The following is a 15,046-nucleotide window of genomic DNA, read 5'->3' as shown; positions in this document are numbered from 1 at the left end:
AAGATCCTTCAGGAAACATGGAACAACAACTCCATCCGCTCCTGATACAAATTGTCACTTTTAAGAGGATCACAATTGACAGAGAACTAAAATAAGTGAAATATTTAAACATAATTAACCACTCAAAATTTATTACCGTAATATTTGCAACCGGAAAGTCAATAGGGATTCCATCTTTACCAGCAGAACGATGTTGTAATGTATCAATGTACTCTACAACAAACTCCTTATAAGGATCATTAATCTCAGCTTTAAAAATCCAGGACCTTATAAACTCACAATAAGGTTCACATGACCGGAAGAAAAGAAACTTGAATAAAGCATGGTGAGCAGGGTCCGCAACCTACAAGAAGAAATGGGTAAAAGAATGTTAACTAGCAAAACCATAGGGGTTAAAAAACATTTCTCAGCAATAGGATGTTTGGTTCTTAATAACTTCCTATCTTTTAGGGGAAATAAGTTGAAGCAAAGAAGAACTTCTAACGCCTGGTTGTTCAATCAATCAAGCACCATATATAATGACTCTAGAGGTCATAGCTGAAAATTTCCAGTGCATCCAACGGTAATATGAAGCTTGGCCAACATAAAGACTAGAGAGTTAAATTTGACTGAAATGAAAATTTAAGGAAAGATATCAACAATACAACAATCAATTAAACTAACCTTTAGCTGTGTATACAAGTAACTAAGCAGGTCACCTCCCCTAAAGAATTTATGAAATCCATGGTTGCCTTATAACTAGTTCTTCAAAGAAGATTCCAAGAAGCAAAGAGTAAATCATGAAGATTGCATATATCCAAGAGCTTCAATCTGGGTCCTCAATTCCTTTGTGTGCAGGTATACCTCCAATAGCGTAATTCCAGAGTAAACCACACTTGTGAGACAGCCTGAAGATACACCTGTAGAGACTTCAGTACTCTTTGAATGCCTTACATTTACTGATGCATATAATGTGTCCAACGCACAAATGTACCCTTCCAAAACCTTTCCTACAGCTACAGAGAATGCTTGATTAACAAGGCTATATTTAGGGCCCTCTTCCTCTTGCACTTTGTGGCCACCATGATTTTGATTGTCTGTTGCTTGAGAATTTTCCCAGCCTTCCGTAGTGAAAATGAATTTCCATTGAGATTCAAATTTGTAAAATATTCTTCAAACTTATGGAGAAGGAAAACTAAGAAACCTGAACGGCCTATTGATTTGAGAATCTTCCCCAAAGCATGAGTGCTTGAAGACCGGTACCAAAGACTAGGTGTTTGATGGAAAGTCCTATCCGCAGGATCGGAAAAAAGGCAGCAGAAAGTTTTTCTATGCTACAAAGAGATGATTCTACGCCTTGCAGTGCATTTAGTGCCAACCTCACCAAAGTTGCCTCCTGTATGACAATGTCATCTCGATTGTTATAAAGAAATAAAATAGATGACTGCAGCTTAAAAATAATGTTTATGGTTTGATCATATTTTAAGTAGAATCACCACAAACCAGCATCTATCATTATAGTCCAAAGAGTACACATTCTTCAGGTTACTCAAAATGGACCTTCTAAAACTTGAATTTGCTGATAAAAATTCATAGCTTCACACAATTCATAACACCTAGGAAGCATGTACATTGACATGTAATACAGGTACGCATGACACGGCACGCGACATAATAAATTTAAAAAATTAAGACATTTTATATTATAGCATACAATAAAATGTAAAAGCAATACTTTTCAAATAAATATTTAACATGCAAATAGCTTTTCAATTTTAAAAATTTGCTATTGATTTTAGAAACATGAACCTTTAAAATACATTAGAACCACATTGCTCCTTGTTGATTTCATTTTTTTTGGGGGGGGGGGGGGGGGAAACCATAATGGTGTGTTCAGCTGTGCTCAGACGTGCTAAGCTGTGTCTTGACTATGTTTTGACTGTGTCAAGATTTTTTTTTTAATTTTTTGACATGAACTCACATGCCCAGCGTGTAGTCTGCCGTGTCTAACTCTTGGACACTCCCTTACTAGAAGTGTCCGCTTCATAGATTACCTCAAGTTGCAACAGAGTTCAATTCAGTTAAATTTCTATTTTCTTATTTCTCTATATCTCACACAAATAATTATTTCAGCAAAGCAATTTGATGCAGTATGCTTAATTAGAGATCCAGCTTCCAAGCAGCCGCTTACTCAAATCATAAAAGAGATCAGTAAAGTAGAATCTTAATCCAAAACAAAAAGCAGTTGGTCATTTTTGCTACTGGCCTTAGCCAGTAGTTTTTTTGCTTCCTGATAGTGAGTAAAAATAAAACTATATTATAACAATTAAAAATGGGAATGCAGTCAAACATTTCTTCATTTAAAACAAAATTCATGCAAATTTTAAATGTTACTAATATTTTAATTTTTAATTTCTTAATAACACCATCAGATCAGTTAACAAACACGTTTAATTTAATTTTTTTAAAAAGAAGCAGAATTTAAAAACTAAATTTCACTAAAACTAAAAGAATTCTAGAATAAAAACCAAACATCAGAGCTTACCCAGGCAATGTCGTAGTTCGTAGGCTGTTGAAATATACAATCAAAGGTACATCTTAAAATTGGTACATAAAAATTATCGATCGACCAAGAGAGAGAGATGATAATACTTACGGAGACTGATGAAGAGGAGGAAATGGGAGGTTGAGAGTTTGGAAGAGGAGGAAGGGGGCCGCTTTGAGAAGGAATGGATTCCCAGGTTCGAGGAGGGAGCCATGGATCTTCCACTTTCAGCTTCTCAAACAACGATGCGAAATTCGCCTCCACCGCCATTGTTCAATTTCTAAATCATCTATTGAGCACTGACTCACTGAGTTAGAGCTACTCCCCCAACGGCCAATTCCTCTACTTTCCTTCTTTTTTTTTTTTTTTTTTTTTGAAGACTGAATTTACTTTGCAGTCCAGGTCGCGGGATATACATTTCGCAAGGCAAAACCCCCGAAATTTAGGAAATACGGCACCGTAGTTGCTGCTTTTCCAGGTTCAACCAATAAATGGAAGCCACGTAATATACGCTTTGCAAGAAAACTACTCCCTGTTACTCGGCCTGGGCTGAAAAACTAAGCCTAATCTTTAGGGCTATTATCGTTTTAATTTGGATCTAAACGGGAGCCCATTTGTCCACTCCAATTTGCATTTAGGCCCGTCATATATGTGATTTTTTTTAAAGTTCATATTGAAATTTTAATTCATAAAAAATCTCAAATTTTACATAAATTAATTTTTTGAAAAAAATAAAAGTAAATGTTTAGTATTTGGTTCACCAACAATATATTCTTTTAACTCTGTAAATAGCGTTAAAAATTGTCATGTGTCTCAATTTATTTATATATATTTTTTAATATATTTTATTGTATTTATAGGACACTTATCATCACTCGACTCTATTTATAAAATTTGAAAATTTCATTAATAATGTAATAATAAATTTTTCAAAGTTAAGTTGATGTAGAGAACATTTTAAATTTTATAATAACTAGAATCAGCACACCTGCGAAACTTTTTTTAAAATATATTAATCAAAAGCAATATAAAAATAAGAAGTTATTGATGATTAAAAAATATATTAAAAGCAATCTAAAGGTAAGAAGTTATTGATGATTAAAGGCAGATTTTGTTTTGCCCAAGGTTTTTATGTTTTGAGGCTTAGCCTTTTTTTAAAAAAATAAAAGAAAACATGGCTGGTTAACAAATATGAGTATTTTTAATTTTTAATTAAAATAGTTAAACACTGAAAAAAATTACAAGTATATACTTTTCACTTTACACTTTGGGTTTTAAGTAATGTTAGTAAAAAAAATTGCTGTCCAATAAATATATAATAGATAGATACTTTATAAACTAATTCCAAAAATACTCATAATCCTCCTGAATTTCAAATAAAATTACATGAGCTTTTTATTAACTGTTAAAATGCTTGCAATGTTCTGAAACCAAAATAGAGATTGAATTTGTAAGGGTTTCAATCAACAAATTCAATAGGTTCAATAAATTTATCATTACTTGGCCCTGTCATGTTGGTGAAATAAGTTCGGGTACCAGTACCGCCATAGCTTGAATGTTGTCCAAAGCAACCTATTCAAAATGTCTTCTGTTTCTTTCTTTGTGCTTTCTTTGTTAATGTATCTTCTTTCCTTGCCATTGAAGAAACATATGGCTAATAAAGCTATTAGTCTATCAAATATTCCTCTTATCTTCCTTTCTATTGTTTAATCCCTCTAAATGACCTACAACTCACATCTCTAAATACAGAATTATATTTCATACAAATATATATATATTTTTTTGTTTTCAAAAAAAAAAAAGAAGGGAAAAGACAGAGCTTTCAGCTTTGTGAAGCAGCAAAGAACCTGGGACTTTGCCTTTTGCATGAGGAGACCAACTATTCGATGCCAAAGCATATTAAAACCCTTAACCAGAAAACAAAATCAAGAGAACAAAGAATATTTCGATTCAAAGAAAACACCGAAAAAGAAGAAAATAAATGTTATGAGTTTTTGCTTCTGGAATGCTTCTGTTTTGTATATATAAAACCAACAAATTTAGCAGCAATTCTCACAGTTCAACCTGAAGTCCAATAATATTCATCAAAAGAATTAATCAAAAGTCATGGCTTTGAATCCCCAGCCTGCTTATGAAAATTTGGAGGTTTACACTGAATGGGTTCATGAAACTGCAGAGGACACTTTAAATGCATATCTTCATGGTTTGTTCTTGATCCAGAAACTCATGATTTTGATATTTTAGATTATAGCCATGGGTTCAGTTTATCCATGCATTAATGGATTCGAATATGTGTATATATATGTATGATTCATGAAACAGGGTTTAGGAAGGAGCAGCTTAAAGTTCAACTGACCAGTGGGGGAAACTTGAGGATATCTGGAGAAAAACCAATTGGTGACAACAAATTCAGCCGTTTCTCCAAGGAATTCTCCATCCCATCAAATTGTGACCCGAACAAAATCAGAGCAAATTACAAGGGTAGTATGCTTCAGGTTAAGTTCCCGAAACAGATTGTTCCAGCCGATGAGAAGCCGGAAAAAGTAAAAGCGGTGGCCGAAGTTCCGAACCCGAAGCCTGATCATAAGCCTGCAGATGTGCCGGAGAAACAAAACAAGGCAGTTCAAGAAGGTCATCCCCAGACCACCCTGGAAAAACAAACAGGTGATGATTCAAATACAGATGGGGTAGCCAAGGAGGCTGGCAAAGTTTCAGAGAAAACACCAGACAAACAAGAAGAAATGGAAGATCAAAGGCATGCATCTAATGGAGCTGATCACAGACTTATGGAGAAGAGTAGCTCAGCCAGTGAAAAGCCTGTTGATTCTGCCCTACGTGCTGCTCAAAGAGGGATCGTTTATAAACAAGTTGTTGAGGGCTTGGCCAAGGGGGTGAAGGATCCAAGAAAAGTTATGAACATGGTTTTGGCTGTTTTATTGGTCGTGGTGCTTGCAGTTTATCTTAGAAATGCGATCATGTCTCTTGGGAACTACTAGAAGTAAGCTTTGCGGGACGCTAATACAGAATGTAATTTCTCGATTGGTTTCACCCTTTGAATTTGTCATTCCTTTAATATGCCAAAAGCAAAAGAACAATAATGCTAAACATTGTTCCAACTTCCAGTACAATAAAGATGCTAGTAAGTTGTTTGAATTTGTTTTTTAATTAAACTTTTGCTATCAAGTGAGCTGATTTTAGACATTTTGAATCAAACTAAATCCATCTAATTGATTGAAATTTTAGCAATTCAAATTTTGTTTCAAATCAAAATTTAAAAATATAATTATTCTAATTTCAAATCAAACAATCTAAAGTAACACTTTGCATACAAGCCTAGAGCTGATTCGATTACTACGCATTTTGTTCACTTTGACATTTAGCAATTGTTTTTATCCTTTGTAGAAATTGTTTAGGGCTAGAGGCCTTTTCATCTTCAGGATTGGAGTGTACAATTCGAAATAATTTTGGAAAAATGATACTTGAAATTGATTCCAAATTCGGCTTTTTATGAAATCTGCAAAGATGACTACAGGGAGGCAAACAGAGCTGTAGATTGGGTAGCAATACAGTTTAAGAAGTGGATGAGCTTTCTTAATTGGGTCAGTAGACCTCTATCCTCCTTTGATATTCATCCTGGATAAAGACGGTCTTCTTGTACCACCATGTTGAAGATTTGGTAATTTGATTCTAGTTAGTTTTCGAGATTTAGAGAAAATTAAAATTATTTGAGAAGTATAAAAGTTATGAAAAAATATTTTAAATTTTTTTAAAAATAATTAATTACTATATACACAATAATTCACATATGTGGCGCTATGTTAGTAAACATTAATCTTTTTCATTCATTTTCAATGATTTAATAAATAATATAAATTCAAATGCTAAAAAAAATAAAACATTAAATAAATAACTAAAATAATTTTTTTATTTTGTAATATTTTGAAATAAGTGAATATTTTAGAAAAACATTAGAATTACTTTTCATTAGTATACCCCGTAATTTAAAGTTTTACCAAATCATCAACAATTGGCTCAATATTGAAATGTATGAAATAGTAACATCACATTATCTATTTCTCTTTTTCGATAGATTAATACCATCAATTTTTTTATCCTAAGTTTAAATATTTTTATCTTTTAAAATTTAAATTTAAATTCAAATTTTAAAATTTAAAATAAAATTACCGATATTATATTAAACTATTAAAAATAAATAATATTTTTGTTTGATAAAATCCTTTCATTATAACTCTTTGAATAACGTTATTTCTAATGCCAAATCTTTTCAGACTGTCATTGTCAGGCCCCGTTTAGAGCTTCCAGTACAACTTCTCTGCTTAGAAATAGTCTAGCCACCGTTCCGTTTTGAATATTACTCCCCAATTGTATTAATTGACTTCAATACATCACAAAAAACACAACCAAATTCAATTCAAGTAAAAATACTACTTCCAAGTTCCACGTATGAAATTCAAAAAGGAGAATTCGGAATTCTCTTTTATTCCACAAACACATATATATTCTCAATTTGCAAACTTAAATTTCAAATCATTAGAGATTTTTCATTATTCAAGTCATTCAAATTAAGTTAAAAGTGATTATGGCCTACGGGTTAATTAAACACGAACTGTATTTAGAGTTCTTTTATTGTAATTTAAAATAATTTTAGATAAATATGTATTATTTAAATAAATTATTTGTAACATCCTCAAAACTCCCTTAATCTTAAATAATATAAGATAAAATCTTATCGAAATAAGGTATAAGATCAAAGAAAATAAAAGTTGCAATATATCAAAAGAGAGTTAAATCAAGAAGCATGACATGATGTATTAAGGGAGAGACTAAATCGTAAATATGTAAAAAAAATTTAGCTCAAATGTAAATATTCAAATTTTAAGGGATCAAAGTGTAAAAATAAGAAAGCTAAAGGACCAAAACTGAAAATAATCTAATTTACTAAGATATGGAATTGGCATAAAGTGACCAAATTGAACAGGTGAATAATTGTGAGGGATTAGATAACAATTTTACCAAATTAAGTTGATGGTTCAATGATGGAATTTTGAAAGATTATGAAGGGTAAAATGGTCAATTAAGTTAGAATGAGATTTCTAAAATGAAATGATAATATTGATGATATTTCGGTGATTTTTGTAATTAATTAGTTAAATATTATTTTATTAATATTTTACTTAGATATTTATTATTATTTTATTTAAAGATGGTAGTATAAAAAGAAAGAAATGATGAAGGAAGTTTATCACCTTTCCAACGTGAGTGAAAGGGTGAGAAAGGAAGTTTTATTTTCTTTACAACTTAGTTCTTTGCCATGAAAACCTACATTTTAACCCAAAATTTTTAAATTTTTTTTAAATATTAAAGATAGAAGATAAAGTAGAGATTCTTGAGAATATGTTTATCAATTTAGAAGCAAGAAAATAGTAGATGAAAGTGAAGAAAATGAGAAGAAAAAATGAAGGAAAGTGGTGCAGATGAGAAATGTATGGAAATGAAGAAGAAATGAAGAAATTCTTGACAGATGAGGTAAGTTTCATACTAAACCTACTTGTATTTCAATAGATTGAGTTAAATATGTTTTCAGTGAGATGTATGAAACATGTATTTAATCTAAATACTAGAAATAGAAAGTATTTGATGAAGAATAGATATTTAAAACACTAAATTGGTAAGAGAGAATGTGATTTGTATGGTGAAAAATACTAAAATTAAGAAATGAATATGTAATCTACATATAAACATAAGTGACTAAATTGTATAGTAATCAAAAGTATGACAATTATGTGTGATTGAATAAAAGATAGTGTAAAGAAACTTGAAAAAGAAAATATTTTCATTAAAACAGTTTAGACAGCAGCAGTGACTTAATTTGAAAATTCACCTAAAATTATAGAAATTTAGTTAGAGATTGAATTAAATATAGAATTAAAGCTTATTGGGTCTAGTTTCATATGAAAAAAACAGTGAAAGAAACGGGATTTTATAGTTTGAGATATATTAATTTTCATGAAACAAGGTCGGAGTGGATTCAGGTTCCCTATTTTGAATTTGGAAAATCATAAAAAATTGAAAAAAATTGATCATGAGTTTAAATTTATATGTTTAAATTATTAATGAGTCTATTTTCAATAGAAATAAAAGAAAAAATCATCCAAATTCCGCACTAAGAGATAATTAATTTTTAGTAAAGAAAGGTCAAAGTTGTCAAACAACAGAACAGAGACAAATTTGAATAATTTATTGTACTGATTAGCTAAATTATAAATTCTAAAATTTTGACGGTAAAAATATATTTAAGTCCAGTTTCAAAAACATCAAGCGGATCTTAATTTTGAATTCTGTTTGTCAATATATAAATTATTTAGTGACTATGACTCAAGTGAACAATTTTGATATGAACATATAAGTAAATAGTGGAATTATAGACAATGTTACATATAAGCATGTTATATACAAAAAGCTAAAGATTCTAATAAATATATACATAAAGGATGTGAAATGGAGAGAAGAATAAAGGAAAAATAATATATAAATATATATATAGTAGATGAATTTGAAATGTTTCGAAATGGTTGTAAGTGATGAAATGATTAATACATGTGAATATGTTTAAACGAATTGATAAAATAAGTAAATAATTATTAATGGATGTAATATTGAATTCTTTTAAAATTTCATGAAGAATTAAATTGACTGGCATAAATTAGAAATAAATATGAAATATACATAAAGTGGGTAAACTACTTTGAAAGTGCAAATCCTCCAATGGTCTTATTTGTAAAACTTTAATATTTGTATTAATTTTATAAACTTTGTTATCTTTGATTGAATATTATGTTTTTATGAGGACTTGAGATTAGAAATAAATGTAAGTGGAGGATATGTAAAATGAAGTGGCGGTTATAACATCTGAATATGGTTCAAGTAATGATATAAAAAAATAAATAAATAAAAATAAAGCGCGAAGCTTGTAGGAAAATGGAGATGACGTCACAATGATAAGTTCGTCATGTCATGATGTGGAAACCCCAACGTCGCGTTGACAGTTCAAAACTTTTTTTGAACCATACAATTTAGCCTTTGATCAATTGTGGATATTTTAATGAGCTCCTTTAACTCATAATTAGTTCTATTGTAAATTCAATTATTATTTAAATGAGTTAATGATCTTTATTAATTAAATAATATGATACATTGATTTGAAATTTTCAATAATTACTTTGGCAACGAATGTGACATCTTGATATTTTGACTCGGTAGCTAGATCGGGTATAGGATGTTATATTATTTTTATATTAAGATTTATATATAATGAGAGATATACACCACCAAGCATGCAATGCCTTATCCGTTTAGTTAAATACTATAACATCTTTCTTAACCCTTGTTAAAATTAATATTTTAATTTGATATCTTTTATTCCCTAGTTAAATGAAAAGAAATTACACAGTTGGGTCCACCCATCAATTTAAACAATTTTAACACACAATTTCCAACCTTATCACAAAAAGTTTTTAATTAATCTCAACCAGACCACAAAATTCATATTATAATTATTTTAAATAAAAATATTTTTATGCTCGAATTACTACAAACTTTGTCCACGGTCCAACATCTTTGTAATTTTATCTTTAGACAACTCCAGGCCAAATCTTAGGCAAAATAATTTATAATTTAAACTGATAAATTAGTAATTGATAATAAATATATATTTATTTAAATTTATTTATGAAAATACATATATAAAGTAATTTTAAAATGATAATTTAGGTTTATCAAGAACCTATCCAAATCCAATCAATATCGAACATGACAAAGGAACTTCAAAAATTTCTAGACACCTCTCCGCTCTTATAAAATGTCCGTTGTTTTGAAAGGAAAAATATCTAATATCTTACTGTGTTTAATAAATATAGTAATTCAAAAATGGAAAAAAGAATTCTTTTATTTTAATGAGGAAAGCGAGAAAATGCGTGCGGATGAGAGAGAATCAGATGCCTTAATTTGTGTTGGGCCCTTTATATTGCCCTTCCATCCCCCTTCTTTATTTTCTACATTTAAAAAGATTTCAACCTCGCAGCTCGCACGCTCTCATCATTTTCCTCCGGGACCGTCAGTCTTCCCAAACACCTTCTTTCCGAGAAAAAAAAAGCTCAAGAGAGAAGACCATGGCCGATCAACTTACGGACGATCAGATCTCTGAGTTCAAGGAGGCTTTCAGCCTCTTTGACAAGGATGGCGATGGTCCTTTCTCTCATCTCTCTCTTAAGTTTATTCTTTCATGCTTTTCAGTTTTCGCTTTGCTTTAATGACTTTGCTCGTTTCAACTCTAATTCGCAGATCTAAGCTTGGGTTTAGTTTACGATACTATTTTTGTGTGTGTGTTCTGTTTTTAGTTTTGCGATCGTTTTCTCTTGTGATTTTGAATGATGTGACGGATCTAGGGTTCCGGTTTATGAATTTACGAAACTGCTTTATCTTTTTTTTTTTAAAATTCATGTCATTTCATTGATTGTTTTGGCTCATGATTTTTATCGCTTTAAATGTTTCTTTCGTTTTTTTCCTCATCTTCTTTATTCGTTGACCTTTCTTGGTCGGCTCATTGATTTCAATTATTTGAGCTCTTAGAGTTGGATATTTTTAGATGCAAACATGACCTGCCTAGCTCTTCAATGTTTTCGGCGATTTGTTGCATAGTTTATGTCTAAGATTAAGATCGTGTTTAGCCGATTTGATTTAGTTTTTGCGTTTTCTTTGTCTGAAATTATGACTAGCGAAGCTTCATCTTTTTTTTTTTTAAGATGTAATTCCCTTTGATTGAACCTGCATTTCCTACCCATCTTGAGATATAGGCCCATTAGTAGTATTTGGATATGCCTATTGGTCATAAAATCATTGGCTAATTGTTTCATAGTGGAAGTAAGCTTTTATGTTTGTATTATGTATGCCTGACAGTTATGAATCTAGAATTGAAATGTTCATGTCATTGATTTGTCTCGAGAATTCCACACTTGCTGTGGCTGATTCAGTTGGTTAATTTTGTGATCTGTAAACATGAAATATTATGTCTGGTGCTTATTGCTTGAAGAATACTGAATAGGTGTAGAGTTTTGTACTTTTTGTGTGCAAGTACATGTTTGCTATTATCACATGATCCATGATTTATCAAACTTCTGATCCTAGATGTCTGTGCATTCTGAAATGCATCAGCCTGTAGCTTGTTGTCTCTCAACAAGTTTGACTAATGCATTGCTGCCCGGCTATTTGTGTCTTTGTTTTTGCACATTTGAAAAGATCTCATTATCCTAATCAGTTCTTGTTTGACCATGTATTTGGCTTTTTGAAATATTTTGGCAGGCATTTTGGCATTACAAAAGTTCAAAAATTATCAGCTATCTTTTATCTTAAATTATAATCTTGTATTCTTTTTTCCTTAGATATTACAGTTACTGGTTTCCTGTTTTTCTGGCCAAATTTACTTGTCAGCGCTGATTGTTTTTGAAACCAATAGTACTCTTATTTGTTGCATTTATTCAATTCCTTGCTGCAGGTTGCATTACTACCAAGGAGCTGGGGACTGTGATGCGGTCACTTGGTCAGAACCCTACTGAGGCAGAACTCCAAGATATGATCAATGAAGTTGATGCTGATGGAAATGGGACCATTGATTTTCCTGAATTCCTTAACCTAATGGCAAGGAAGATGAAGGATACTGATTCCGAGGAAGAACTTAAAGAGGCTTTCAGGGTGTTTGACAAGGACCAGAATGGTTTCATATCTGCTGCTGAGCTTCGCCATGTCATGACAAATCTCGGTGAGAAGCTTACAGATGAGGAAGTTGATGAGATGATCCGTGAAGCTGATGTTGATGGTGATGGGCAGATCAACTATGAGGAGTTCGTCAAAGTCATGATGGCCAAGTAAGGATAAAAAATGGGTAAAAAGGGGAACAGGGCAGATAAGTTTGCTAAGATCTCTATTTATATCAATAGGGCATCTATGTTTTTATGTTACTACCTTTTGTTGGATTGTTGACTGTTTCTTTGTACGCATTATTTCGTGGACTAGACCCTAATATCTACCTGTTTGCTCTGTTTTTTGTTCATTAGTCTGGGTTGTTAGTGTCTTATTTATCTTTCTCAATTTGGTGTTTTCTTTCTATTCTTGTTGCCATGAAACCTAAAACAATTTGGAAAGATTCTATGTTTTGCTTATTGTTGAGTAATTTTTACCATGTCAAAATCTCAGTATGTTATTTTCAATGTTTGTTGATTTGCACATACGGGCTTTGGTGATGTTTATCATGTCATAAAAAGAGGGCTGAGCTCACAATTCTTTTATTCTGTTTCCGCCTAATTGCCTAATAGGGTTCTAACGTGATTGTGAACATTGTTCATTTTTTTTTAATCTAATCTAAGTTTGGATTCATCTCCAATGCTTGAGACTTGGGTGGTAAGGCTGTTTGTTTTAACCAGTGTTGGTTCCAAATTTTCTTTTTTGATAGGATAAAAATTAAAAAGCAATAGTGAAAACTTTTATGTTTGAGGGAGGGGGGGATAGAAAACTATCAAGAGGGGCCAAAATAGATTTTTAGTTAGAAAGTTGTTAATATGAAGAGTAATTAGTCTTAGGGTTTCACTTGTTAAGGAAATGAAAAAATTGTTCCAAAATTAGAAAATGGTTATAAAAGTTAATAATTGGAGTAATTTATTTTTCTTCTTTCTCTTTTTTTTCATCCTTGATAAAAGGCCATCGGGTATTGGCTATTGCCTATTGAGGGGGTAGTTTCGAATCTCAACTCATAATGACCTCTTTTCTAAGCCATCCTACTTTCATCCAATGCTTCCACCTTTAATGTTCAGGTGGCATTTGATTCGCCATGGTACCCAATATTTCTCGCCAAATAAATCGGACAAGGTAATCATACCCTGGTTGCCAAGTTGGTATTAGTGATACGAGAGGGTATAAGCCAAAGTCGTTATTATTAAGTTGGTGAGGTTTTATCAATATTTATTAAAAATTTTATCTATTTGCTCCCATCACAAACATTCATGTTTTTTTATATTAAAATGTAAATTTCAAATATTATAAGTTTTTTATATTCAAAATTTCAAACTCCAATATTTTGCACATGGAAATGCAGTTTCTTTTAGATGAAATTATTAAAAAGAAAAAAAAATGCAAATAATTAAAGGAAGTATTTGAAACAGAAAGTGATAATATCAAAAGAACCGTGAAACTTAAAAAATAAATCTTGTACTGATATAATACAAATCGATCTCCACATCAAAATAGTACTTTGTGATTGATTGTGTCAATTCAAAATAAAAATAGGTGGTTTACCGTATGGTAATATTGATATGGTATTGATTATATAAATTTTTTTTATCATTTTATTTTTAAATTGTTCTGGATTAACAGAGTTGATTGTTTATTTTTTACGATTAAAAATAAATTATTAATATTGTTGTTATTATTACTACTATTATTATTATCTAAAACTACTAAGAGATCATACAAAATAACTAATTCGCAAATAATTTGACAGATGGAGAGAGTTGCATAGTCACAAGCCCAGCAGTCCAAAGTTGGAGAAAAAGAAACGCAAAGCAAAGCGTCGAAAGAGAGACAGGGTTCGTGACTGCGTTTTCCTCTAAATATGTTTTCTTTTTCCTTTTTTTTTTCCTCATTTTTTACCCATCCAAAATCAAATAACCTTGATTTTCATCATTAATAATTCAACATAATATTCTCTAATATTATGTTGTAACCCTTTCATTCTTTTTTTTTCCCCAAATCTGTATCTGTTTTCTTTTTCTTTTTCTTTCCCTCCCTTGTTTAAAATCAAAATCTTGTTTTATTGATTTTGGTTTTTGAACAAAAAAGGAAGAAGGGAATTTTAGTTCTTCTTCTTCTTCTTTTTTTTAAATTATATATTTATCATCATGAAGGGAGAGCATTTTGTACTGTGTAAAATTGTTTATTTTACATTTTTTTTTCAATTTCGTTTACGATTGTTTTGTTTTTGTTTTTTTTTGATACATAGATTGGTTATTTAACAAAGTGGTGGTTATATATATAATTGCACTTATTGTAAAATGTAAAGTTTTAAATGGAATCAATATTTTTGTTATATTTATTGAATTTTTTTTATATATATTTAATGATTGAATATTTTGACAAAACCAAGACATTTATTGTCATTTTATTGGGCGAAATTAAAGTTAAAAACACATCACCATATTTAATTGCGCTTGGCTTTGTTATTTCTTTTCTTGTCGTTTGTTTTTATTTTAAGAAACAATTCGTGATTTTTCTTTTAAATGAAAAAAAAAGAACCCTGAAGTACACCACTATAATTTAATACCTCTAGGTCAAAATAACAAATCAGAATTAAAATTAAAATTGATTTTTATAGATTCTAATTTTCTATTTTCTAATTCTTATATTCAGTAAATTCAGAGTAAATGCGATATTAATCATCAAAATTTTATTTTATTA

The 15,046-nt window shown here is 30.6% G+C and overlaps 3 protein-coding genes across 4 annotated transcripts; 2 read left to right on the top strand and 1 right to left on the bottom strand.

The window, feature by feature from the left end:
• Window positions 1–801: 801 nt before the first annotated feature.
• On the bottom strand, window positions 802–2,901 carry LOC121229281 (uncharacterized). Of its 2 annotated transcripts, XM_041113104.1 has the most exons (3): window positions 2,636–2,901; window positions 2,525–2,548; window positions 802–1,375 (listed from the first exon to the last, which is right to left on the bottom strand). In XM_041113104.1, exons 1-3 carry the CDS (start codon window positions 2,792–2,794, stop codon window positions 1,193–1,195), a joined length of 366 nt encoding a protein of 121 aa, XP_040969038.1. In that variant the 5' UTR covers window positions 2,795–2,901; the 3' UTR covers window positions 802–1,192. The 2 variants fall into 2 exon arrangements, with proteins under 2 accessions (XP_040969038.1, XP_040969039.1); XM_041113105.1 differs by lacking the exon at window positions 2,525–2,548.
• A 1,472-nt stretch (window positions 2,902–4,373) lies between these two features.
• LOC107959244 (protein RESTRICTED TEV MOVEMENT 2) lies at window positions 4,374–5,677 on the top strand. The gene is made up of 2 exons (XM_016895252.2): window positions 4,374–4,727; window positions 4,847–5,677. The coding sequence occupies exons 1-2, from the start codon at window positions 4,631–4,633 to the stop codon at window positions 5,518–5,520; spliced, it is 771 nt and encodes a 256-aa protein (XP_016750741.1). The 5' UTR covers window positions 4,374–4,630; the 3' UTR covers window positions 5,521–5,677.
• Window positions 5,678–10,405: 4,728 nt separating this feature from the next.
• On the top strand, window positions 10,406–12,759 carry LOC107959245 (calmodulin-7). Its single transcript, XM_016895253.2, has 2 exons — window positions 10,406–10,789; window positions 12,096–12,759. The coding sequence occupies exons 1-2, from the start codon at window positions 10,714–10,716 to the stop codon at window positions 12,467–12,469; spliced, it is 450 nt and encodes a 149-aa protein (XP_016750742.1). The 5' UTR covers window positions 10,406–10,713; the 3' UTR covers window positions 12,470–12,759.
• The last annotated feature ends 2,287 nt before the right edge of the window (window positions 12,760–15,046 follow it).

The sequence above is a fragment of the Gossypium hirsutum genome, chromosome A05 (genome assembly GCF_007990345.1).
Source record: "Gossypium hirsutum isolate 1008001.06 chromosome A05, Gossypium_hirsutum_v2.1, whole genome shotgun sequence".
NCBI lineage: Eukaryota > Viridiplantae > Streptophyta > Magnoliopsida > Malvales > Malvaceae > Gossypium > Gossypium hirsutum.
Note: the sequence above shows the minus strand (reverse complement) of the source record. Positions and strands in the feature narration are given on the sequence as shown.

Bases quoted from the DNA above. Each gene is read 5' to 3' on its own strand.
- LOC107959245 (XM_016895253.2), top strand. From the start codon at position 10,714: ATGGCCGATCAACTTACGGACGATCAGATCTCTGAGTTCAAGGAGGCT. The intron at 10,790-12,095 runs GTCCTTTCTCTC...TCCTTGCTGCAG, and splicing joins CTTTGACAAGGATGGCGATG to GTTGCATTACTACCAAGGAG.
- LOC107959244 (XM_016895252.2), top strand. From the start codon at position 4,631: ATGGCTTTGAATCCCCAGCCTGCTTATGAAAATTTGGAGGTTTACACT. The intron at 4,728-4,846 runs GTTTGTTCTTGA...TTCATGAAACAG, and splicing joins TTTAAATGCATATCTTCATG to GGTTTAGGAAGGAGCAGCTT.
- LOC121229281 (XM_041113104.1), bottom strand. From the start codon at position 2,794: ATGGCGGTGGAGGCGAATTTCGCATCGTTGTTTGAGAAGCTGAAAGTG. The intron at 2,549-2,635 runs GTAAGTATTATC...ATATTTCAACAG, and splicing joins CCTCCTCTTCATCAGTCTCC to CCTACGAACTACGACATTGC. The intron at 1,376-2,524 runs GTAAGCTCTGAT...ATTGTCATACAG, and splicing joins CGAACTACGACATTGCCTGG to GAGGCAACTTTGGTGAGGTT.